Source organism: Gorilla gorilla, chromosome 13 (genome assembly GCF_029281585.2).
Source record: "Gorilla gorilla gorilla isolate KB3781 chromosome 13, NHGRI_mGorGor1-v2.1_pri, whole genome shotgun sequence".
Classification (NCBI taxonomy): domain Eukaryota; kingdom Metazoa; phylum Chordata; class Mammalia; order Primates; family Hominidae; genus Gorilla; species Gorilla gorilla.
The window spans coordinates 107,871,434-107,897,482 of NC_073237.2; the positions used below are offsets into that span (position 1 = coordinate 107,871,434).

General features: G+C 40.4%; 1 protein-coding gene and 1 long non-coding RNA gene across 2 annotated transcripts; one reads left to right on the top strand and one right to left on the bottom strand.

The window, feature by feature from the left end:
• Positions 1-477: 477 nt before the first annotated feature.
• LOC129524557 (uncharacterized) lies at positions 478-5,528 on the bottom strand. Its single transcript, XR_008668359.2, has 2 exons — positions 5,190-5,528; positions 478-1,007 (listed from the first exon to the last, which is right to left on the bottom strand). It is a non-coding gene; the product is annotated as an uncharacterized lncRNA (long non-coding RNA).
• Positions 5,428-25,747, top strand: DNAJC25 (DnaJ heat shock protein family (Hsp40) member C25). The gene is made up of 4 exons (XM_019034048.4): positions 5,428-5,895; positions 18,496-18,648; positions 20,820-21,290; positions 24,501-25,747. The coding sequence occupies exons 1-4, from the start codon at positions 5,560-5,562 to the stop codon at positions 24,621-24,623; spliced, it is 1,083 nt and encodes a 360-aa protein (XP_018889593.2). The 5' UTR covers positions 5,428-5,559; the 3' UTR covers positions 24,624-25,747.
• Positions 25,748-26,049: the final 302 nt, after the last annotated feature.

The window sequence follows — 26,049 nt, forward strand, 5'->3', positions numbered from 1 at the left end:
GGAGGCGGAGGTTGCAGTGAGCCAAGATCGTGCCATTACACTCCAGCCTGGGTGACAAAAGCAAAACATCATCTCAAAAAAAAATAAATAAATAAAGAATGCAGAGAGCAGCTAATTACTCCTAAAGTGGAGGGAAAAGTAAACAAATACGGAACTTAGAACTCAGAGAAAGCTCTTCCCTGATCTGAGATTTTTAAAAATTGTGATAAAATACACATAACATAGAATATACTGTTTTAACCATTTTAAAATATACATTTTAAAGGATATCCAGTACCTGTCAAGCATGCATTTACTACTTCTTTTGCTCTGAGGGGAGAGTGTGGTTGCCCTAGGAGCATGCTGCCTGCTTTTGTGGGGAAGAAACTGGCCTCTGTTGAGAGCTAACAGCTGCCACCAACCTGGTGACAAAGTAACTGACTCAAGCTGCATTAGTGTCCTAGGGCTGTTGTAACAAACAAAGTACCACAGACTAGGTGGCTTAAAGCAGCTAGAAATTTATTTTCTCACAGTTCTGGGGGTGGGAAGTCTAAAATCAAGGTATTAGCAGGGTTGGATCCTTCTGGGGCCTCTGAGGGAGGAGGGGTTCCACGCCTCTCCCCAGGCTCCTGGTGGTTGCCAGCAATCCTTGGCATTCTCCGGTTTGTGGTAGCATAACCCCAGCCTCTGCCTCTGTCTTCTGTGGTCATCTTCTCTTGTGCCTCTGTTTTCTCTTCTTTTGATGACATGAGGCCGGGCGGTGGCTCACGCCTGTAAACCCAGCACTTTGGGAGGCTGAGGGAAGGCGAATCACCTGAGGTCAGGAGTTTGAGACCAGCCTGGCCAACATGGTAAAACCCCGTCTCCACTGAAAATACAAACATTAGCCGGTGTGGTGGTGCATGCCTGTAATCCCAATTAGTCAGGAGCCTGAGGCAGAATGATCACTTGAACCCAAGAGGTGGAGGTTGCACTGAGCAGAGATTGCACCACTGCACTCTGGCCTGGGCAACACAGCAAGACTTGGTCTAAAAAAAAAAAAAAAAAGACACGGTCATTGGATTAGGGTCCACCCTAAGCCAGAGTGACTTCACTAATTACATTTACAAAGACCCTATTTCCAAATAAGGTCACATTCACAGGCACCAGGATTTAGGACTTGAACATGTATTTTTGGGGGGACATAATTCAACCCACAACAAGAGCCATCCCCAATGTGGCAGCAAATAAACTGGTGCTGAACAGGGAAACCTGCACATCGATCTGTTTGCTTTGAGAAGAAAATATCCCTTTCTTTTTCCAGGTTTGTAGTGTCCTTCAAGTACCCTCTACTGGCAGAGTTTAACATCCAGCCAGCTGGCAAAGGGGAATGGACTTTGCATCGTTCCCTGGGGCAAGGAAGGATGGGTTCAAAGCTCAGAGGCAATAAATTAATAACTGCCATATCAGGGGACCAAAGTTCTCTTTGCTTTGAAGTGAGCTTCAGCTAGCCTCATTCGATCTTCTTAATTTTATTTTATTGTGGTCACAACACTTAACATGAGATCTACCCTCCGAACACATTTATTTTTTTTCTTTCCTATGGCTGAAATAGAACTCGTTGTTGTTGTTGTTGTTTGAGACAGTGTTTTGCTCTGTCGCGGAGGCTGGAGTTCCCTGGTGCAAACTCAGCTCACTGCAACCTTCACCTCTCGGGTTCAAGTGATTCTCCCACCTCAGCCTCTCGGGTAGCTGGGATTACAGGCGCCCACCACCATGCCCAGCTAATTTTTGTATTTTTAGTGGAGATGGGGTTTCACCATGTTGGCCAGGCTGGTCTTGAACTCCTGATCTCAAGTGATCTGCCTGCCTCGGCCTCCCAAAGTGCTGGGAGTTGTTTTGAGACCAGGTCTCACTTTGTCACCCAAGCTGGAGTGCAGTGGCCTAATCATATCTCTGCAGCTTCAAACTCCCAGGATTAAGCAATCCTCCCACCTCGGCCTCCCAAGCAGTTGGGACTACAGGTGCAAGCCAGTGCACCCAGTAAATTTTAAAATTTATTGTAGAGGCCGGGCGCGGTGGCTCATGCCTGTAATCCCAGCAGGCACATCCATTCAAACCATAGCACTCGGGGGTTTGAACTCTAATCTAATCTGAGGGGAAAGTTGAGTAAAAGTTACATGGCCAAATTTGCAATGTGGGAAATTTCCTCTATCTGAAGGCAGCGTAGGAACTTCTTCAATTTGGGAAGAAGAGCCCTGAACAAGTAGCAGTGAGCATCTACAAGAGGAGCTTGCATGGAGGAAATGGACTGGGTAAGCTGCATATCTGAAAGGCCTCACGGGAGGCAAGGGTCAATGAGAATCCTCAAAGATTTCAAATTTGGAAACGACATGATCCAATGTGGAGATGGTTGGCATCTACAGCACAACATGTTTCAAGCAAATGCACCATCCTACTCCATAAGTCTACTTTACTTCTGTGTTCCCTGTTTCCAGAGTGGTACCTGGTTGCCCAAACTGGGAACCTGGGCATTATCATGACTCACTCATCTCCTTCACTCTTCCAGAGCCAACGACTAAATACTGTCCATTTTGCTGCATAAATATATTTTAACTTTTTTCTATTTCTTTTCCTTTCCCAGAGCCACTACCTAGAAATAGACCTGTAGCATCTGTTACTTGGACTTTTTTTTTTTTTTTTCCTTTGAGACAGAGTCTTGCTCTGTCACCCAGGCTGGAGTGCAATGGTGTGATCTCGGCTCACTGCAACCTCTGCCTCCTGGGTTCAAGCAATTCTCCCAGCCTCAGCCTCCTGAGTAGCTGGGATTACAGGCGCCTGCCACCATGCCTGGCTAATTTTTGTGTTTTTAGTAGAGACGGGGTTTCACCAGGTTGGCTAGGCTGGTCTTGAACTCCTGACCTCAGATGTTCCACCCACTTCGGCCTCCCAAAGTGCTGGGATTACAGGCTACTTGTACTCATAACTGTCTCCTAATGGTCTTCCTGATACATCCCAACTCATTTTCCCAGGCAGAGTAATGGTTCTGAAATGTCAATCCGAAGGTGTCACTTTTTGCTCAAAGACCCCATATTGGCCTTTCCATTGCTCTTAAGATAAGGAACAACTTCTTTGACATGGGATAAAATGACCCTTCGCAACTTGGCTTTCTCCAGTTTCATCTCCTACACTCCTTACCTCTACTCCTAGTCATATAGGTTGTCTTTCATTTTTTGAAAAGCTTTATTATTATTTTTTTCTTGCCCATGGCTCATTTCTCTTCTTGGTACTTATTTCACACTCCCTTGTCCCCAAACTCCTCTCTAACTCACATCCTTCAAGCCATTCTCTATTTGTCCTCCAAAGTCAGTTTAGCTGTCAGCTCCTACTGGAACTGATGCTTGTAATTGACCCCGATCCTAATAATTTCAGGAGACCCTCCCATGTGTTTCCATCCATTTTCTCTCTCTCATTATATATATATAAACATATATATAATGCATATATAAGCATAAACATATATGAGATACAAATGTAAATAAGCATATATGATACACAAAATGTTATTATATATATAACTTTTTTATCTCATTACATATACATGTATCTCTCTCATTACATACATAACTGTATATGTTGCTATATAGTCCCATGCAATATTTAGTGGGCTGAGGTGAAAAATAGACACATATATGTTATATATGTAATGACAAAGACATATATATGTAATGAGATTATATATATTATATATGTAATGAGGGAGATATATGTAATGAGAGAGATATATTTATTCAATGAGAAATACAAAATTATAATGTATATTCATTATGTATCATAGATATATAATGCTATGTATCAGTATTCTATTTCACTTTATTAAAAGAGTTGATTATATCTGAACGTTTATTTATTTGTTACTGACTGTCATCCTCCATCAGAATATATGCTCTCTGAAGTTGAGCTTCTTGTTTACTTTGCTCACCACTGTATCCCCAGTGCCTAAGTAACAGTGCCCAGCTCAGAGTAGAGACTCAATAAACATTTACCAGATGAATGATAGAAACAGATTTTTTGAGGCAAAGTTTTTCATGTTGCCATATAGTCCCATGCAATATTTTGGACATACTTATCCTAAAAAATTATTATCTGAAATTCAAATGTAGGCCGGGCACGGTGGCTCACGCCTGTAATCCTAGCATTTTGGAAGGATCGCTTGATGTCAGGATTTTGGGACCAGCCTGGGCAACAAAACGATACCCTGTCTCTATAAAAAATAATAATAATAAAAATTAGCCAGGCATGGGGGTGGGTGCCTGTAGTCCCAGCTACTTGGGAGGCTGAGGTGGGAGAATCACTTGAGCCCGGAAAGTTGAGGCTGCAGTGAGCCATGATCGCGCCACTGCACTCCAGCCTAGGCGACAAAGCGAGACCCTGTGTCAAAAGAAAACAAAGACAAAAACAACAAATGTAACTGGGCATCCTGTATTTTTTTCTGGCAACCCTACCCCCGGCAGACCTCTCTAGATTGGCAATATCTAGAGAGTTTTTTTTTTTTTTGTCTTCATAATGAAATATTCAATCACATAATGCAGAGTCTGAGAAGAGATACAAAAATGAAATGTAGAAGTTTGATTTGTTTAAAAAAAAATCTGAATCAGATACAGAGGGCTCCGCAGCGAGGCCACAGGTGGGGCAGGCAGCATCCTCCCTCAGGACTCGGGAGGCCACGGGGAGAGAACTGCACTAAGCAGAGCGAGCTCAGCTTCCCAGGCGCTCGGCTGCCTGGGAGTGGGCTGAGATGAGAAATAGACACAGCCCAGCAGGTTGTCCCGGGAACGCATAGCCCAAGGTGGACGCACAGACCCACGTACAGAGATTTTTTATTGTCATGACTGGGGGTGGTGGCACTACTGGCATTTAGTGTGGAGAGGCCAGGGATGCTGCTAAACATCTTACAATGCAAAGGGCAGCCCCTCCAAGGCAAAGAATTATCTGGTCTAAAATGTCAATAGTGTGGAGGCTGAGAAAAACTGAACTAGATGGCTATGAACTTTCAGGGTCCCTACCTAGTACACAGGCAGCGCCTAGAATTGCTAAGTTCATCTTCCGTTTGGAAAGGCAGCATGGGGTTAGTGAGAGGAAGGCGTCCGGGGCTGGCGGCTGGCTTTAAAGGCCTACATGCAAATCTTCTTGACGCTGATAACGGGATGCGAGAGAGCCAGGTAGGTTACCTATTGCAGCAGGTCAAGTGATGATGTCGAAAAGGATGCGTGTGCCGGACACTGTGGAAGGTAAAGCGCTCCGCACACCCCGCCTAAGTGCGCCCGGGACAGAGCCATCCCCCAGGTGCTACCAAACACAAATCCTCCAGCTGCTGGGACCGGGAAAGTGTTCAGTGACACACCGGAAGCAGCCTAGTGGCTGAGGCGTCCTTCTCCCTACCAACGGGTTGCGAAGGAAGTAGTTGCTGTAGCCGCGCCCTGTGCGCCTGCGCGGAGGCGTCGGCTGCTGACGTGTAGCTGGGGCCAGGCGGGACTAGCCGGGCGCGCGGCTGAGTGCTGCAGAATCGCTGGGGTGGCAGAGCCGCCAGCGAGGCTGGGGATGGGGGCGCCGCTGCTCTCTCCCGGCCGGGGAGCCGGGGCTGCCGGCCGGCGCTGGTGGATGCTGCTGGCGCCCCTGCTGCCGGCGCTGCTGCTGGTGCGGCCCGCGGGGGCCCTGGTGGAGGGGCTCTACTGCGGCACGCGGGACTGCTACGAGGTGCTGGGCGTGAGCCGCTCGGCGGGCAAGGCGGAGATCGCGCGGGCCTACCGCCAGCTGGCCCGGCGCTACCACCCCGACCGCTACCGGCCCCAGCCCGGCGACGAGGGCCCCGGGCGGACGCCGCAGAGCGCCGAGGAGGCTTTCCTGCTGGTGGCAACCGCCTACGAGACACTCAAGGTGAGGCCTGCGGGCGTGGAGGGGCTTCGAAGACTGGCCGCGGGAAGCCCACTCGCCTTCCGACCCCGGTCCGCGGAGCGTGGGCCTCTGTGACCCCGAAACTGAGCACAGCCACCACCGCGACCTTTAAGATACTCACGTTTCCCACGTGGCCCTGTGAAAGAGCCGAGTCGGCCCCACGGGGCCTTGGGGGGCACAGCTAGCCTCCTTGCCCTCTTCCTTTTTGTGACATTGTTATGCAAAACTTTGGGCATCTTACGATTTCGTGAAGATATTTTAATAACGTGCATTTCACATTCGAAAAGCAGGGTGATCATTATTAGTAGGATCTGGGGTAGCCCACAACAGGGAAAGTCTCGAATATCAAGTGACAACTGTGATCGCATCAGTTTGATATGACAGAAAATTGGTTTCTGGAAATAGTGTTAATGGTGACGCTTAGTTTGGGTTTAAGGAACTAAGAAAACACTGAGAAGAACAATGAACACCAGTCAAAAGGCTGGATGTGACTCTTTGCTGTGACACCCCTGTATGACCTTGAATAGTGACTTATTATGTTGAAATAGCTGTTTCTTCATATGCAAAATTAAGGCCATGTTACCTCCTCTCAGGGTTATTATGGGGATTAAATGATAAGTGTGCGAACCGCCCCCCTTTCCATAGGACCCATAAATAGGTGCTTAATGACTTGGGTACAAAACTCTGAGAATTTCTAGTAGGAAATATTTTGTGAATATGTATTTGTATTTCATTTGACAGGTTTTATTGAGTCTTGTGGGGATGAGAGATTTAGCCCGATGCTGTTTTCTTCTACTACTGCAAAAAATCAAACCATCTAGGACATCACGAAGTATAAATCGTACTTGATGGTGGTATTACTGCTTGAAGGGCCCCATCATACTAATGCGTCAGCGATTGTAGTTGTAAAGTATTTCTTTTCTAGCCTTTTTTTTTCCCGAGGCAAAATTTTCTATGTTGCCAGGTAGCCTGCTTTTAATGATTGTACTTTGAGTGGATATAATTTTACCTTGGATTGTTCCTCCAGATTGTTTTTCCAGAGCTGAAAATAGTCAAGGAGCTAACAACTTTATTGATGCCTTCCAGAGCAGTTTGGATAATTTGGAGTCATAAAATGAGTGGTGGAGGGGCGGGCCCTGAACTAGATAAACTAGGTGAATTGAACTAGGTAAAATTTAATTTACCTAGTTCATTAAATTCTCACTAGCGTTAGTGAGATTGTAATTTTTATTGGCAGTTAACTGAGGGATGGCTGGGGAACTGGGAAAGTGCTGAGGCCCCAAAGGGCTTTGTTGCCGATTATGTAAAAAGTGATGGAAAGAAGACTCCATCCAAGGCACTTCAGCATATGAAGCTCCAACCTCTGTTCCTTGTAGTCAGCCAGAAGCCCTGCTGGTGTGTGAGGGAGCCCTGGACCAGTGTGTGAAATCATAATGGGATTTACTAGGGATAGTAAAATTGATAGGATTAGGGATGTTAATCATGTTAATTTGTTTCAGGCGCGAGATGGTAATAGGGTTATGGTGCTTGAATTTAGGTTGAGTGTCAGGAATGCAGTAGTTGTTAGGATGATATAGATAATTAGATTAAAGATAGTGATATTTGGATTGTATATCAGTTATCCCATTATGATTTCACACACTGCTTTATAAACTAAGACCATGCAATAGTATTTAGTGTGTTTGACTTTTGGGGATTTAGGGAGTTTATGGACTTTGGAAGTTAAACAAGTGGACACTTACCCTCTGTGTCAACCCATCTTCTGGAAGATGGAGAACTTCCAGAAGAGAGGGCAGTAGAAACACTGCCAGCTGTTGCCTTCTGCTGGGCTTTGTAGGAGTAGAGATGAGTAGTTTTGGCATGAGAATGGTGAGCATGTTGGTAAGAACTTTGAAAACAAGTGCCATGATTAGAGGGTAGAAATAGTGACGGTAGAGATTCCTGCTGGGAGGGCCACCAGGAGAGACTGATCAGTCCCCCCATCCCGGGACTGATCTGATGAATCTATATGGTTGCCTCTAAAGGTTTCTACCCCTAAAGTTTACCACTCATTGTCAGCTAATGAAAAGCTAGATAAAATAAGTGATCCACTCAAGATCAAGGAAGGTTTAGGCAGTTAAAGACCAGTATGTCTGGAGTAGGTAACACTTGTACTCTTGACTCTGACAGGTTTGTGATAGCTACAAATATCTTGGAACAGGGGAGTGGAAGTGGAGTTGTACTGATGGAGGAGGGAATGAGGGGAGTGTTCTGTAGCTCCCCCAGAACGCCCACTGTCTTACTGTGGAAATTATCTGTGAGACAAAAGGGATGTCTGGAGATATTTTGGACCCTGGAAAATCAGACCCAGCAGAACTCTTTGAAAACTTGCATTTTAAATTTATGCAGATGAACATATATTCATCTTCCAAGTGGAGCACCTCCAAGAACTATTTACCTCATTGAAGATGCTCTCTCTTGGAATAAGGATAAGGACTTTGACTTGCTGTGTGTGGGAGCAATTATTACAGGGTGGTCTGCTTTAATTTCTGTCATAACGGAGAATTGTGAGGAAGTTGCCAAAGAATATGTTTTCTGGGTAATGCAAGGTTTTAATGAACTGAGGTCATCCAATTTGGAGGGCTTCAGCCTTCCGTATTATCCGTTGAGGCAATGGAGATGTAATGGCTGTTTGTTTGGATTGTATCCTCCGGCTGTAAAAAGGGTTTGTGAAGGATAAAAGGTCCAGGTGGCGTTTGCTAAGAGCAGGTCAGATAGAATAGTGGGAGAAGCTGAGTTCCAGTGGCTCTGGAATAAAAACGGGATGCAGAAGCCTATCTCTGAATGTTGAAAGTAAATACATCACCAAAATGGAAACTATAATTATGTAAAACATCAGTAGATTTATGATTCTGAGGTGGTTTTGGTCAAATAAATGCCCTTTTGAGGGGGTTTTGTTTTTTTTTTTAGGTGGTGGTTGTTAAAAAATAAGTACACTAACATGACTTAAATACAGTTGGTAAGACAAGAAGATATGACATTTGATCATCACTATTTTAGCAAAAGGATTTTACCTGTGCATGGAGAAATGGAGGAAAACCAAAAAAAAAGAAGTGTGGGTAATAATGGGAGGCAAAGGCACTGGCCTCATGCTTTCACCAAGTCATGCTTAGTTCAGATTCCCAAATAAATTACAGTTCCAGATCTCAGCAAAACTTCAAACCATTATGATTTCACACACTGCTTTATAAACTAAGACCATGCAGTAGTATTTAGTGTGTTTGACTTTTGGGGATTTAGGGAGTTTATGGACTTTGGAAGTTAAACAAGTGGACACTTACCCTCTGTGTCAACATTGGATCTCATGAGGTAGAATAATCTGGTCCCACTTACATGTTTTTAAAGTGGCTATAGCACTTATCACACTGCATTTAAGTACTGAGTAGGTCTCTCTTTCCTACTAAACCATGCTCCTCATTTTTTGTGCGTATATCCATAGCACCTAGCACAGTGTCTGGCACATCAGAGCATTAATGTTATAAAAACTCTTATCTGGAGACATTCAGATAGAATGGAAATGGAAAGTGGATTTCTGGCATTTTGACATTGGTATGTGCAACGCCCTTTGCCATTTCACTCAAATTAATTGCAGTTTTAAAGAGTGGTATAGATAAGTAAATTGGACGGTTATGAGTGAAAAATTCCTGCATGAGAGAAAAATTGCACTTCTACTTTTAATGTTCTGAGGGTTTTTAAGTGAGAATGATAATTTTTGAATGTAGATAAAAATTGGATAATACATGAAATATGAGAAATGGCATAGAAATAAGCAGATGAGAGAACAACCTGAAAGGATGCACTTAGAAAAACTATGATTGGTAAAAAATGCAAAAGCGTAGAATTTGGTGGCATTTTGCAGGATCACAAGAAAAGAGCCTAGAAAAGGTCTTGGGAATATTTCTGGCATGAAGGTGAAGGCTATTTGATAAGTTGAAAGGATGTGTAGAGAGGTCATTCTACTCCAGACTTGTCTTGGAAGGGAAGCGTTACAACAACACTTCAGTTTCCTTTTACCAGTCTGATGTGGCAGGGCTTTAGCACTTAGGAAGAATTTAGCAAAAAACGATTCTGAACTCCCTGCCCTGTTATGTTTCTGTTTATTGTTCGTTCCTTGTATTCTCTTACTCAACCCCTTCTTTAACTGGGACTGACATAGGGGCTTGGAGGAGACCATAACAAAGGAAAAGACACAGTTTCTGACTTAAAGTTTTTAATAACAAGGGAGACAGATACTTATTGTTCAGTTATTATTTAAGTTATATAATACAAGTCTGTGCAGATTATATTGCTGTGCTGAGAGGAAGTGATTATGTCTTCTTGGATTAGAGAAGAATGTACCCTTTGAGTTGATCAGGAACAAAGTCACCAAGGTTGATGGTGAAAGGACATTTCTGGTAGAGGGGAAACTTGATCAACAGAAACATAGAGTCATGAGTGTGCAAGGCTTGTTCCAGGAATGAGATGTAGTTTCATGAGGTATTATGGTAATGAGCATTTTCTCCACCAAGGATCAGTTTTATCGTATTTGTCCCAGGGACCCTGTTTTGGGGAAAAAATGAACTGCATGTATTACTATTCTTTTTCAACATTTCCCAGATTGTATTTAATCAGTCATTCATAGTAATCGAATAATCATAAAAATATTTAAAAATTATATAAATTGCTTTCTTTTTTGAGACAGGGTCTCACTGTGTTGCCCAGGCTGGTCTTGAAATCCTATGCTCAAGCAGTCCTCCTGCCTCAGTCTCCCAAATAGCTGCGATTACTGGCACATGCACCGAACCCTAAAATTATATAAATTTCTATTATAGGTGTGATGCTGATAAACAACCAAATTAAGTTAATTTATAGTCCACAGATGGCATATAGTTTCCATTTCATATGCCAATCCTGATTGGTCATGATTACCTGGAACAAAACTCTTACCTTTTAAGAGTTTTGAGACCTTTTCTGGGTTTAGTGGGAAAGAGTAACATATTTGATAGTAATGTTTCCCACGGCCCTGGAAAAATGATGTGGTAGCGTATGTACCACATTTACTATTTCTGCTGTGAACCCGTAAATGTTAGTTTTTACTGGTTCCTTAATTTCAGCGGTTACTCCCTACTTATGGCCAAGGGTGATTATATACTAGCTGTGTTTGATCCCGGTGCCATGACTGGCTGACATGATGTAATCAACAACCAATCAGAGTTCTTAATCAACCTGAAAACTACTGACTTGATATAATACTAGCCAGAAACTGAGTACTAGACATTTTAATTTAGCTTGTACAGATTTATCGTAGGTAAATGGATATTCACAGGAGTGCAAAGAGATATTCGAGATATTCACAGGAGTGCAAAGACCCTTACTGTTTTTCATAGACTTTAGGGGATCTGCTATTTCTAGGTTGGGAGCCTGCGAGGTGCCGTGGGAGGGAGAATGTTGCAGGATACTGGAACATAGTTTGGGATCAGATGATGAAGGACCCCTTAAGTTGTGTTCAGGAATCGGAACTTTATGTATTGAATAGTTACCAGAAGTTTTAAAGTGGAGAGATGACACAATCTTATGTTTGTTTTAGGAAGAAAACTCTGGGAGCAATTTTGAGAATGGTTTGGGGAGGGCAAAAAGGTATTCTTGACTGAACTCATTTTACTTACACTGTCTTCTTCTGGAATCCCTCTTCTGTCATTCTTCTTCTGGAATCTTCTTCTGTCATTCCTCTTTGGCAACTTGAAAATCTCCTACTTGGTTCATTTCCCACTCCTTTTGCTTCATTTTGCTTCTTTTAAAACTACACTTACATTTTTTCCTTTCTTTGGTGTTCACTGTCTTTACTTTCTCATCTCCCTTTCATTCAAGCTGTCATAGACTGGCGTGTGCGGCAGCACATGTGTTGGAACTGTTCTTGTTAAGGTGAACAGTGACACTCTACTCTCCAGATCTGATCAGATTGACTGCTCTTCGTTTCTTCCTCCTCCTGGAACTTTGTGTCATGTGATATTGTTGACCATTTCGTTCTTTAAGGTGTTCTTCCCTGACTTCCTTGACGTGATCTTTGTCTGTTTCTCCTGTCCTCGCCATTTCTTTTCAGTCTTTATCGTCTTTTCTACTACCTACCCCTTAAGCATTGCTATTCTGTTGAGTTCTCCTTTGTGTACTCTTTTCTTTTTTATTTTCTAAGCTCTTCCTGATGAAACTCAACTGCATCCTTGACCTAAGCCACTGCATTTAAGCTGACAGCTCTAAAACCTGCATGTTCTCCAGGCTCATATTTTCAGCTGCCTCTCCTCTGTAGCACAGGTACCCGCAATTAAACATGTCTGAAATCAATCTTATCTTTGTGAAAGATAAACTTCAAAAGAAGATATAATTATGACTCTCACAAATACAGAATGAACATGTGTCAGAGATTTTATTTAACATATTAATCAATGAGGGAACCAGTAAGATACTAAAACTAGTTGAAAGAGAAAAAGTGCCAACATTTTTAATCAGATAGGGAATGCTGAAATGCCTGTAAAACTGGAAAATACCTACCAAGCAATAATGTGTTGCATTCCACGGACATAATTTGTCTTTCTGTGAATAGGAGTTATTTGCATTATTTCCAGTTTTCTACAAGTTACTTCTGTCTCTAGAGTTAAAATAGGTTAGTCAAAGACAAAGGTGCACTCCTCTGCAGGAATAGATAATCCTTGAGGCTCCAGAAATGGAAAGGATAGCTAGTAATTTTTTTTCTTCCTAGTTCAAAATCTTCCACAAGTTTTCCTTGCATCTTCTCCAAACTTGCTGTTTTTTTCCCTGTATTCATTATCTTAGTGAGTAACATTGTCTACGTAGTAACTCTAATTAAAAACTTTGGTATCATGTTCAACATCTCCTTTGATTCTTGTGTACTCCTTTACTTACCAAGTCCTATTCTTTTTCTTAGCTGCTAAAATCTGTTTCTCCCTCATTCGACTTTTTGCAATACTGCCAGAATTGTCTTTCAGAAATATATACTTCTACATAATGCTATTGTTCTCATACTGGGAAACATTTTTGTTTTTGAATAGCACAGTTGATAACATCCTAACTCTTTGGTGCAGCATACAAGATCCTCAACAGTTCTTATCCAAACTTGCCTTCCTAGCTATATTTACTACTCGTTTCTTCCTAAATTTCCCCAATGCTCAAGCTTCCCTGAATCCATGATATTTTTTGATACTTTTATACCCTTAACACTTGCTGTTTCCTTTGCCTGAAACAAGTTTCATTATACCTTACTTGTTTCCGAGATCCAGCCCCCATTTCCCTTCTGCTGTGAATCCCATTGCTAGTGTTTTTAGACAGAGTCAGCCCCTTGTTCCTTAGCACACTCAGTTGTGCTTTTCTTGCTTGCTAGATTCTTCTCTAGATGGAGGGTTCTTGAGGCCACGGACCTGTCTTGTCTTTTATTCTCTTTTTGTGCTCAATACAAGGCCTAATGCCCTGCATCATCATTTTTGAAATGAAAACAACTAAAGTTTTTAAAAGCTCAAGTGACCAAGTAGATGCTGATAGTATTAACTGATACACAGAGGGATAGATTGGTTTTTGAGCATGTTGAGTTTGAGATATTTATGTTGCATTTAGAAAATGTTCAGGACATAGTTGAGAATAGGAGGAGGCAAGAAAAACAGTTACAAGTGTTACTAGTATGTAGGTAATATTCCAAATCATGGAAGTTTTTGAGACTATGTGCAGAATGAGAAGAGAAGATAGAGAAGAAGATAAGTTGCACTAGTGACTAGTGAGCAGGAAACAAGGAAAAAATGAAATGGGTAGCAGTTAATTTTCTCCCTCTTTTATAGGATATAATGGCCTGGAAAAAAATTTAGACCAGAGGTTGTTTTTTTTTTTTTGAAGGATCATTTGTGTGTGTGTGTGTGTGTGTGTATGGGTGTGTGTGTATGGATTTAAAAAAATAGTAAGATTAATATATATTGAGTGAATACAGTAATACATTTTCATATATCATTGATTCCTGACCTTCACCACCCCAAAGATGGTTTTTATGCTCTGTGTAATAGAAAGTTTTAAATGTAAAACTAGCTGCAATATCAAATTATTACAATTTATGTACTGAGATCAAACAATTCATGATTTCCTTCAAGGGCAGGAACATAATATATTTTTGCCTCTGGGGAGGGGGGATGACCCTTTAAGAGAAGGAAGGATTCAGTACTTTCTTTGCTTGTGGGTTTCCTCTTGTTCACTTTTGATCTAGATATTGGTGGTTATGTTCCAGTCCTCCTGCATATGCCCAAGAGGATTGGGAGTGGAATGGACACCAGCAGAAGCACCACAGTTATTCCTGTAGACATTAGAAACAAGGAGCTTATTGCCCTGCTTGTCAAGGCTCAGGACAGACAGGAGGAAGAAACAAGTATAAAGGTTTTGGTTTTGGAAAGAAGTTGGAATCTCCAGACCCTGGGACCTTAAGATCCACAAAATTGCTGAAAGAAAAAGTACTACCTTATTGAAAGGTAAGATATTAAACTGTTTTAAGGTTTAAGCTATGTTAGCCACAGTGGCATATTTTCATAAACTATGAATTCAAGCAGTCACTTCTGCCAAACTGAAGTTTTTATGACATCGCCACCCATCCAGCCTTGCTGGTGAGATGGAGACCTATGTAGTGGAGAGATGCATATTGCAAGGAAAAACCTTCACAAAAGTTCACTCGTTTTTGAAATAATGTTTACTGAATGCCAGGCACTGTACTAGGCCTTGGAGTTACCCTACCTACTTTCCAGAAATTCTCATTCTAAGAAAAGAAAAAACTGATGATTACAATGTGATAAGTGCTATAATAAATAGGTACCAAGTGTAATAAGAACGATCTAACTGTCTGGGGCAGTAACGTTTACATTCTAAAGGATTAATAGGACTCATGAGGTTCAAATTAGAGAGAAATAGACGTTTGAAGACATAGGTATGAAAAGGAACATTGTGTTGGAATAACACACCAAATTCCAGAAATTGCTGTCTGAATGTTTGCTATGGGTAAAAGAGGGGAAACTGATAAGGGATGTTGCTAGGTAGGTAAGTTTGGACCAGTTGTGAAGGCCTGGTGGCATGCAAAGGAAATTTTAACTTTGGCCATGGGAAAGCACTGGAGATTAAAAAAAAAAAAAAAAAAAAAAAAAAATTGTGTGGCTACCTTAGTTCAAGATGAGTACGAAAAAAATAAGAATGTACCTTAGCTTTCTACTTGAGTCCCAGAAGGATGGTCCTTCTTATTATGTCTTTTCTTTGCTAATATTCTTGGTATCCTCTTGTTCTTACTAGGTTGATTCTAAACTTTGTAGGTTACTAAAGAGCAGAATTTTGACTTAGGCTGTTGAGAACTCCTAAGTTTTACCTATTTGTGCTGCCCTTGATTCTAAAGTATATGCATGCCTCACTGATCATCATCAGTATGCATGAAAACTGATCATTTTCTTCATTTTGGAGAGAAAGCTTTAAGCCCTAGAATGGAGATAAAATAAATTGAATAAATGCTGTAACGAGGAAGTGGCCAACTTTTTAGTCTAATCATGGCCAAAACAGGGTCATAAATTTGTGGTGACCCTAAAGAAAAGAAAACCATCCAAAGAGAAGTCAGAGTTGACCCTGAGATGTCTTGCAGGAATTTGGTAGTGTGAGGACTCCATTAGGGGACCTTGAACAGATTGCACAGGCTCTGCTTGCAGTAGAGAGGCCAGACACAAGGTATAAATTTTGGAGTTGCTTGTGTTGGAGCATTAGTTGACCATTGTGTTAAAGGAGTTCAGGACTTGGTAAAGTCAATAATCTAGAAACCAGTGAGAAAATGGTGACCCTGGTGAAAGATCTGAGTGAAATGTTTGAAGAGGGATGATATCTACGTTCTGTAGAACAGAGATAAGAGAACAAAAAGAGAAGATAGTCATTGGACACATGATGTCTGCTTACCAGATTTCAACGACACTCCAAGACCTTACTCCATATACTTCAACCAGGAGGAGTGCGGACAGCCGGGGCAAAGGGCTGCGCAGAGACAATGAGGCTCATAGGAGTCTGATCTCAGTGTGGCATTTCGTTTAAAAGCTACATGTAATCTAGTTGTAGCAAGAAGAATTGTACTTGAAGAAATACATTTCAAAAGGCATCTGTCATGATTGGGACGCCGAGTTAAAGTCAAGGATTTAAGGCGCCAAAACAGGGCATTTCTATAAAATTAGCCCAAAAAGCAGAGGGAGAATGGGAAAATTCTCAGATGATTTCTTGAGGTACTCAAAAGGAGACACATGAAGAGACACAGGCTTTAGTCTTCAGCGCTGTCTGTGTGACCCTTATATAGGTTTACCCTTTCTAGGTTAGAAGCTCTGGAATAGGATGATGACTTAAAGGAGTCACGGATTGACACTTGAGGCATCTAGCAGCTGCCACAAGAAAATCCTTTTTGACCGAAGAGAACATACAAGGAGTGAATCTGAAAATAATACTAGCTTGAGCTCACACCTCGTTGTATAACTGAGAGTTTTCATATTGGCCCTCCATATAAATATATTCATATCTAATTAAGCTAGCTACTAGTTTACATCATTTCATATACTGGTGAGAGGTAAGAAATTGTTTGAATGTAATGAATATAGGAGAACTTACTGAGAATGATCTCACACAAATTCAAAAATTTTTTTTTTTTTTTTGGAGACAGAGTCTCGCTCTGTCGCCCAGGCTGGAGTGCAGTGGTACAATCTCGGCTCACTGCAACCTCCACCTCCCAGGTTCAAGTGATTCTCTTGCCTCAGCCTCCCGAGAAGCTGGGATTATAAGCGCAAGCCACCACGACTGGCTAATTTTTGTATTTTCAGTAGAAATGGGATTTTGCCATGTTGGCCAGGCTGGTCTCGAACTCCTGACCTCAAGTTACCTGCCTGCCTTGGCCTCCCAAAGTGCTGGGATTACAGGAGTGAGCGCCTGTGCCCGGCCCAAAATTCTTAATAGAAAATACGTAATGATTTTAATGGATACAAGCAAGATTTAGTCATTAACAAATTTCTTACTTTAAATCTAAAAAACTACATGTTGAAGGACTCAGAAGGTGATCCTAAACAGACCCCAGCGAATCTGTCTGCAGTAGCAAGGCACTAAGTTTAGATTTTGAAATGCCTTTAGCTAGGAATCTACAGTTAATAAATGTTGAATAATTCATTCCTCTAAGATTAAAAAAAAGACTTTTTTTTTTGGAGACAGGGTTTTGCTGTCTTGCCCAGACCGGAGTGTGATGGCATGATCACATAAGTGATTTCCCACCTGGGGAACATCCTGGGAAGCTGGGACTATAGGCACATGCCACCATGCCCTGTGCAAATACAATTTTTTTTATTTTTTGTAAAGACAGGGTCTCACTATGCTGCTCAGGCTGATCTCAAACTCCTGGGCTGAAGCAATCCTCCCGCCTTGGCCTTCCAAAGTGTTGGGATTACAGGCATGAGTCACCACACCTGGCAAAACAGACTTTTGTTTTTGTAATGGTTTTTATTATACTCATGTATAGAGATTAAAGAATTTGTTTTGATTTTATAATAGTTTTTATCTTTAATTTTTTTGAAAATGGGGCAAGTTGGAAAATATAATAGGTTTCCTGTGAGATAAAGAACAAATCGTGACCTGGTTTAATAACTCTGCAACCTGCATAGCTCAGTACAACATTGCATTTATCCCTGTTAGAAATTGATTAGAATCAGAGAATATATATTTTTAAATGTTTTATCTGTGAACATACAGAGCAGCATTTTGGAATGCTGTAATTCTTTCAAGGAGTTTGTATCGGTAAGAAAGATCTATATGTTACCTCATTTGTGACCTGGGCTGGACAACATATTATAGTGATGAAGTACTACATGTTTGTAACATGTTTTTGTATAATGTTTGTTATTTGATATTCACAACAACAGGGATTGTTAGCTCTTTTTGTGAATGAAGAAGGAGGCTCAGAGAGGCTAAATATTTTATCTAAGGTCACAAAGCTAGACTTTGACCGTTGGGCTGCATGGGTGTCTCAGTGTTTCTTTGGGATGGGCATAATCCAGTTTTGTAGGCACAGGCTGGCTTCACCTACTTTTTGCTGTCCTAATCATTGCTTTTAGCAGAAAACTATCTATACAAGGCTGGGACGTGATTGTGAATATATACAAGAAATAAGCATTTAAAAAAAAAAATCAACAGTTAAGAGTAGTTGTGAACAGGCTTTTATTAGCACGAAGCATCAGCTAAAAAGGCTGAATGGTTAATTGTTATTAAAGTGTTTTTATTTTTCCAGGAGGACTAACAATACTCAAGAACTTAGAGAAGTATTTTTGTTATGCTTTTATATCTAACATTGAAGTTCTGGAAATTTACATGGCTTTGAAAAGCAATGGGAAATTTTTTGATTTTGACAATTTCAGTATTTTTACTCAGATTAACCGTACATAATTATAAAATTCTATATGTGATTTAACAGATTATAAACTAAGGCCATTTAATGGACTGTCCTATGAAGTTGGATATCTTGTCATTTTACAGGATGAAGAAACACGAAAAGATTATGATTACATGCTGGATCATCCAGAAGAGTACTACAGCCATTACTACCACTACTATAGCAGGCGCTTGGCCCCTAAGGTGGATGTTAGAGTCGTGATTTTGGTCAGCGTGTGTGCTATTTCGGTGTTTCAGGTATGTATCAGTGGATATTTTTATCTATATTTATGTGCATTGAGTGCACATTGCCTAGTGCTAGTCATTAAAACCTAACTGCGAGTATCTTCTTGTAAAATTTTACTTCTAGTTGAGATCTGTTTTATTCATTGGCAATATTGGAATCTTTGTCAGTGGCAAATCTAAGAAATTGTTGAAGAATGTCATTACTACTACAAAACAACGCTCAAAAATCCAGACCCTTTTTCATTGTTCCCTCTGGAGTATTTTCTACATAATAGCCAGAGTGAACGTCAGCTAATTCATATCATTTACCTTTGTAGGACTTTTCAATGACTTACCATTAAACTTGGGAGAAATCTGAATTCCTTAACCTGGCCTAACAAGTCCTGGCACCAGTCACCAAATGCCAGTAGTGCTTGCCATCATTATTGTAACAACCAGAAATGTCCCACGCATTTCTGTGTGCCCCTTTAAGGGTGCTTCTGCTCAGGTTGAAAACCACTGAAATAGATTAAAAGAGGCATAGGAACTTTTTGTTTTTGTTTTTGTTTTGAGACAGAGTCTTGTTCTGTTGCCAGGCTGGAGTGCAGTGGCACAATTTCAGCTCACTGCAACCTCCGCCTCCTGGGTTCAAGCGATTCCCCTGCCTCAGCCTCCTGAGTAGCTGGGACTACAGGCGCGCACCACCACACCCAGCTAGCTTTTTGTATTTTAGTAGAGACGGGGTTTCACCATGTTGGCCAGGATGGTCTCGAGCTCCTGACCTCGTGATCCTCCTGCCTTGGCCTTCCAAAGTGCTGGAATTACAGGCGTGAGCCACTGTGCCCGGCCAGGAACTTTTTATGTTGTAAAGTATCACAAAAATTTAACTTCTGCCTGAAATAAGTTTTCCCTGTTATTAAACTAGCCATTCCTATCACATGCTCCTTTAAAGGAAATGAACAAGTCAAATGACTAGAATGAAGCAATCTGCTTGTTTGAAAATTACTTCTCCAGTTTCATTCCCAGAAACGATTCAGTGTTTTTTTTTTTAGAGATGGAGTCTCACTCTGTCACCCGTGATCATGACTCACTGTAGCCTTGACTTCTTGGGCTCAGGCGATCCTCCCACCTCAGCCTCCTGCATAGCTAGGACTACAGGCATGTGCCACCACACCTGGCTAATTTTTGTATTTTGTTTTTTGGTAGAGACACGGTTTTGCCGTGTTGCCCAGGCTGGTCTCGAGCTCCTGGGCTCAAGCAATCCACTCACCGCAGCCTCTCAAAGTGCTGGGATTACAGGCATGAGCCCCTGCACTTGGCCGAGATTCAATTTTTATGAATAAAAACTATATTGGAAACTAAGGTGGTATGTTTAAAATGTGTCAGCATTTGTAGAACGATTTACCCTTTCAAAGGGGAGAGCAGGGATAATTTTACTTTTTTGTTTTAAACAATGTAATACTGTAGTAACTTTTTAAAAAATATTCTTAATAGATTGCTACTATTGCAGGGTATTATTTGTATGTCTGCTATATTCATTCAGTTAATCAGAAGCTGAAGTTTATGGAGGTACTATGTGAGGAGCAGGGCATTTTCTGACAAATGCTTTATGGTTGAATACATTTATGAAGTAAGTTAATGTTTTCCTGTCCAAATAGGTAGAGTTCAACCATATTTGAGACTCCCATCAGAATAGGATGAGTGCCACTGTGATATATGCAGATTGGCTTAGGAAAAGAGATGGGAATGAATATAGTTGCCTGAGTCTATACACTATGAGTTTTTTAAACAAATTCCTCACCAGCTAGATTTTGCCATTTAACTCTTTCTCTAGTAAGTAGGTTGCTGTTTAAAAAAAAAGAAAAAAAATTTTTTTAAGTGATCTAGGGAAGAGCCAAATGGTAAAGATACGAACCACAGGTGTGGTATGATACATTGATTAGCCTTTGACCTTGGGTCACTGACTGCAGCAGTGATTTTTGGCTCAGCTCAGAGTTTACCTTACTTATCCAGCCTTCAGATCCTGTGTACGCATGGGCTTCGTTCAGTTGTATCTTTTACTTACAAAGTAAGATCTTTGAGATCCCTATTTTTAATTGTAATGGTTTCTTGGGAGATGGTATTCACCGAGACTCTATCATTCCTTTAATTTAGATGAATTTAGGTAATGAAAATGACTCATTGTTCTCTGTTAATTATTCTAGTTTTTCAGCTGGTGGAATAGCTACAATAAGGCAATCAGCTACCTAGCCACAGTGCCCAAGTACCGTATCCAAGCTACAGAGATTGCCAAGCAGCAGGGACTGCTCAAAAAAGCCAAAGAAAAAGGCAAAAACAAAAAGTCCAAAGAAGAAATTCGTGACGAGGAGGAGAACATCATAAAGAACATTATAAAAAGTAAAATAGATATAAAGGGGGGCTATCAGAAACCCCAAATCTGTGATCTTCTCCTGTTTCAAATTATCTTAGCTCCTTTTCACCTATGCTCATATATAGTTTGGTATTGTCGGTGGATCTATAATTTTAACATCAAAGGCAAAGAATATGGAGAGGAAGAGAGATTATACATTATACGTAAATCTATGAAGATGTCAAAGTCTCAATTTGATAGTCTAGAAGATCATCAGAGAGAAACTTTTCTTAAACGAGAGCTCTGGATCAAGGAGAATTATGAGGTGAGTAGTCACCCTGCTGTGATTTAAGTGTCATCCACCTGACCAAGTTAAAATCATGTGTATTATAATGAGGGATCACAGAAGTGTGCTCACATTTCTGAAATCCTAGAGTTAAACAATTAGTAAAGATCTTTTATTGAAAGTAGGACTCTATTTGGTAGTGAGACGGTGGGTTTTTAACCTGTAATTTCTCTTTTTAGAGGATGAACTTCAAATACTTTAATCGACAAATTCTGAAAACGTTTTAAGAATGTTAAACTGCATTGGAATGATATGCATGTTTGCAAGGGTGTTACAACAACTTTTGGGTAACTGCACTAAAATTTGGCCCTTCCCAAGTTTTCTTCCAATCCTGTAAACCTAGCCACAGAGACTTAAAAAAAAAAAGAAAGAAAAAAAAAAAAAACAGAGTAAGAGGTGGAAATTTTGTTGAGATGACTTCATTTCAAAATAATTGAGCACAAGATATTCTGCGTAATAACTGACATCTATAGAAAGTTACTTTTGTTTTACTTTTAAATTAAATCGAATTACTGTAATGCCTCTAAACTTTCGGGCATTTTAATAAATGCTTTATGCTACAGTTGTCACCTACAAAAATTACTTTGAGGTGATCCGCTACCTAGCCATCATGTTAAAGGGATTAGCAGTCTCATTATCATAATGACACTGTTTTAGATTCAGGATAAAATTCATTGGCTATTATGTTAAATATAAGAATAGAGCACAGTGAAACCTTTTTGTTTTCTTTCTTATTTTTATCATATAGTGTTGGGGTTTTGCCGTGTTGTCTAGGATGGTCTCAAACTCCTGAGCTCAAGCAATCTGCCCACCCTGGCCTCCTAGAGTGCTGGGATTACAGGCCAAGCCACTGCACCCAGCCAAAACCTGCTTAAGAAATCTGAGATACATTAGTTTTTTTAGATACATTAGTTTTTTTAGTTTCATAGTCATTTCATTTGGTATGTGATGTCCTAAATAGATTTCACTGAAATTAAAGTTTTGGTCTGAATTATATTTATGTAAATTAACTTACTGTGAATTGCCCGATGTTTTACCAAGTATACCTGTTCATAAATAAAATAAAAATGTTATTTAGGGCCGGGTGTGGTGGCTCACACTTGTAATCCCAGCATTTTGGGAGGCCGAGGCAGGTGGGTCACTTGAGGTCAGGAGTTCAAGACCAGCCTGGCCAACATAGTGAAACCGTGTCTCAAAATACAAAAAAAATTAGCTGGGCGTGGTGGTGCATGCATGTAATCCTAGCTACTCGGGAGGCTGAGGCAGGAGAATCACTTGAACCAGGGAGGCAGAGGTTGCAGTGAGCCAAGATTGTACCACTGCACTCTGGCCTGAGCAACAGAATGAGACTCTATCTCAAAAAAAAAAAAAAAAAAAAAAAATGTTATTTAGTTACAGCGTACCAGTTAGCTCCTAAACTATTTGAAAAGCTTGTTCTTTTAAGTAGGTTAAAAGTTTAAAAGTTTTCTTTTTTAAGGAGGTAAAGCAGCTCAATCTGCAAAACTGTGTCTTTCTTAGGGTGCTATTGTGGGGTGAATTATATGTTATCGTATGAAGTTGTCTTAGTCTTTACTTCCTAATATTTGGAAGTAAAATAATTTCTTTCCAAAATTTGATGTGGCTATGAAACTGGCTAAGACAGCTTGTTCATTTTGCTTTAGTTGACATGCATTAAAAGTTACAGAATTGCAGGCTGGGTGCGGTGGCTCATGCCTGTAACCCCAGCACTTTGGGAGGCCCAGGCAGGCAGATTGCTTGAGCTCAGGAGTTCGAGACCAGCCTGGGCAACATGGCGAAACCCTGTCTCTACCAAAAAAATACAAAAAATTAACTGGGCGTGGTGGTGCCTGTGGTCCTAGCTACTCGGAGGTTACAGTGAGCCAAGATTGTGCCACTGTATTCCAGCCTGGATGACAGAGTGAGACCCCATCTCAAAAAAAAAAAAAGTTGCAGAAATGCAGATGTTCTGTGTTCTCACAGGTTTTAACTCTGTGGTTTATTTAACCTTCTTTGGAAAGTTTAATTTAAAAAAATGAAAAATTCATAATTATCTTTAGATGAAAGTAGGTGTAAGTTCAGTTTGGAGATAAACATGTATGTAAGGTCATTTTGTTCCTTGGTTAAGATCACCAAATCTGAAAGTCATCAGTTAAATTTACAAAGGACTATATTAAAAAAATAAAGTTTTGATTCTTTAATATTAGACATTAGTTGTAGAGAGGAAATGTTAAGCCCTTTAAACTCAGTCAGTTTTCATTGAGGAAAAGAATGTATTCCTAGGTTACAGAAATCAGTGACAAAAAATTACTAGTTCTAGGCAGGGTGCAGTGGCTCATGCCTGTAATCCCAACACTTTGGGAGGCCGAGGTAGGTGGATCACTTGAGGCCAGGAGTTCGAGACCAGCCTGGCCAACATGGTGAAACCCCATCTGTCCTAAAAAAAAAAAATACAAAAAAATTAGCCAGGCATGGTGGCATGCTCCTGTAGTCCCAGCTAGGGAGGCTGAGGCAGGAGAATTGTTTGAACCCAGGAGGCAGAGATTGCAGTGAGCTGAGATCACACCACTGCACTCCAGCCTAGGCAACCAAGAGAGACCCTGTCTCAAAAAAAAAAAAAAAAAAAAAAAATTACTAGTTCTTTTTTTTAAAAATTTGAGATGGAGTTTCACTCTTGTTGCCCAGGCTAGAGTGCAATGGCATGATCTCAGCTCACTGCAACCTCCGCCTCCCAGGTTCAAGCAGTTCTCCTGCCTCAGCCTCCCAAGTAGCTGGGATTATAGGCATGTGCCACCACACCCAGCTAATTTTTTCTATTTTTTTTTAGTAGAGACAGGGGTTTCACCATGTTGGCCAGGCTGGTTTTGAACTCCTGACCTCAGGTGATCCACCCGCCTCGGCCTCCCAATCTGCTGGGATTACAGGTGTGAGCCACCACGCCCGGCCACAAAATTACTAGTTCTTATACAGGTTATTCTTTCATGTTTAACACTGAATGTTAAAATGGTTAATTGCAAATAAATAAATAAATAAAATGCTTAATTGTTTAGTATTTTTAGGTGAATGGTTATCAGTACATTCACTGGAAACTTTTTACCTAACGTTATGTTAGAAAAATGTAAATATGCCATAAAGCTAATGGCAAATGTTTCTCTTTGGATTGTGAAGTCATCTAGTTATTTATACTTACAGGTCTACAAGCAAGAACAAGAGGAAGAATTAAAGAAAAAGTTGGCAAATGACCCCAGATGGAAGAGATACAGGAGATGGATGAAGAATGAAGGGCCTGGGCGGTTAACATTTGTGGATGACTGAAGATTGATGGAATGCTACTATGCCAAACCTTAATTGTGATATTATTTTCATAACTGAATTATTTTAGAAATGTATCAATTGACTGCTGCTCAGCAGTAACTAAAATTCCTCAAGTATTTGATTAAACAGAATAATGTCGAAATTTAAACCTTCCCTTAAAACTTTATACATAAGACATTTATGATTGTTCAATTTTTATAATCTATTTGTGGATTTTGTTAAAAGATTTCACATGAAGATTTATTAGTTGCCATTTAAAATTTTTATATGTTTAGTTAAAAGATTTGACATGAAAATTTATTAGATACCATTTAAAAATTTTATGTGTTATGTGTTTATTCTTTGAGAATGTTTCCTTACTGTTTGTAATAGTGCTACATTTTTCTGCTTTCATGGTCTCTGTATTTTCACAAAACACCAAAAACAGCATTTAATTATATTATCATGAGTGTGTTTCTGGACACAAACTTCTGCAGTAGAATGACCTAACATGTCGTTTTCATTACAGTCATTACAGGATTGAAATACGTTCAAAATAACCTCTCTGGGAAAGTCTTCTGCTAGAATTTCCCCCCTCTATTCATTATAATATTCTTTGTTTTTAAAGCCAGTCAAATATAATAGTCTTAATAAGATCAGAAACTCTCCAGGAGAGTGAGTGTACCCTCACGTCCTTGTAGGATGATCTTGATTATAGTCTTATTATAGGACTATAACTGTATTCTCAACATTTCTCCAGAAAGGACCTTGTAAAAAGGTCTTTTGTACCACAGTATTGGTTTTTTCCCCTCTCTCTTCACTTAAAAAAAATAGCAAGGCAGAAATAGTGTATTGAAAAGTTGTTCATCTATTATGAAGTCCTTGAGTGGTGAAAAATCCATTGTACATGAGAACATTTCTATGCATTTAAACCAGAAACGAGGTACATGGCTGTGTGCTCTTCTGTCAACCAATGAAATGTAAGTGTTTTCACATGTGTGGCAGTGCAAGTAAATAACACATTATTTGACTGATTCAGGCATGATACTGCACCAAAGTGTCGGTACATATTCACGGTAGTAAATCAGTACCCCTGTTAAAGGATTTATCCCATTGCTTCATATTAATAAAATGGTTACAATATATCACAAGTCTGTTGATATGACATTTTAAGTGAAAAAATTGCTTTTATATAATTTTTAAAGATTAGTGTAGCATAGTTGATATGCAGAGTCTGTTTCTAGCTAAAGTAAGCTAGTTGTTTTGAGAGCTTAGCCCCAGTCAATGTGAGACAAAGCAGGAAGGCTCTTGCTAATGTAGACAAAGACCTGAGGCAAGGTAGTTAATCTGCGAGGACTTCAGTTGGCTCAATTATAAACTTGGGGAAGAGTCTGACCAGATTATCACTAGGGCTCTTTTGCAGCTCTAAAATTATTTATATTTTTGT

Bases quoted from the DNA above. Each gene is read 5' to 3' on its own strand.
- DNAJC25 (XM_019034048.4), top strand. From the start codon at position 5,560: ATGGGGGCGCCGCTGCTCTCTCCCGGCCGGGGAGCCGGGGCTGCCGGC. The intron at 5,896-18,495 runs GTGAGGCCTGCG...GTCATTTTACAG, and splicing joins CCGCCTACGAGACACTCAAG to GATGAAGAAACACGAAAAGA. The intron at 18,649-20,819 runs GTATGTATCAGT...TAATTATTCTAG, and splicing joins GTGCTATTTCGGTGTTTCAG to TTTTTCAGCTGGTGGAATAG.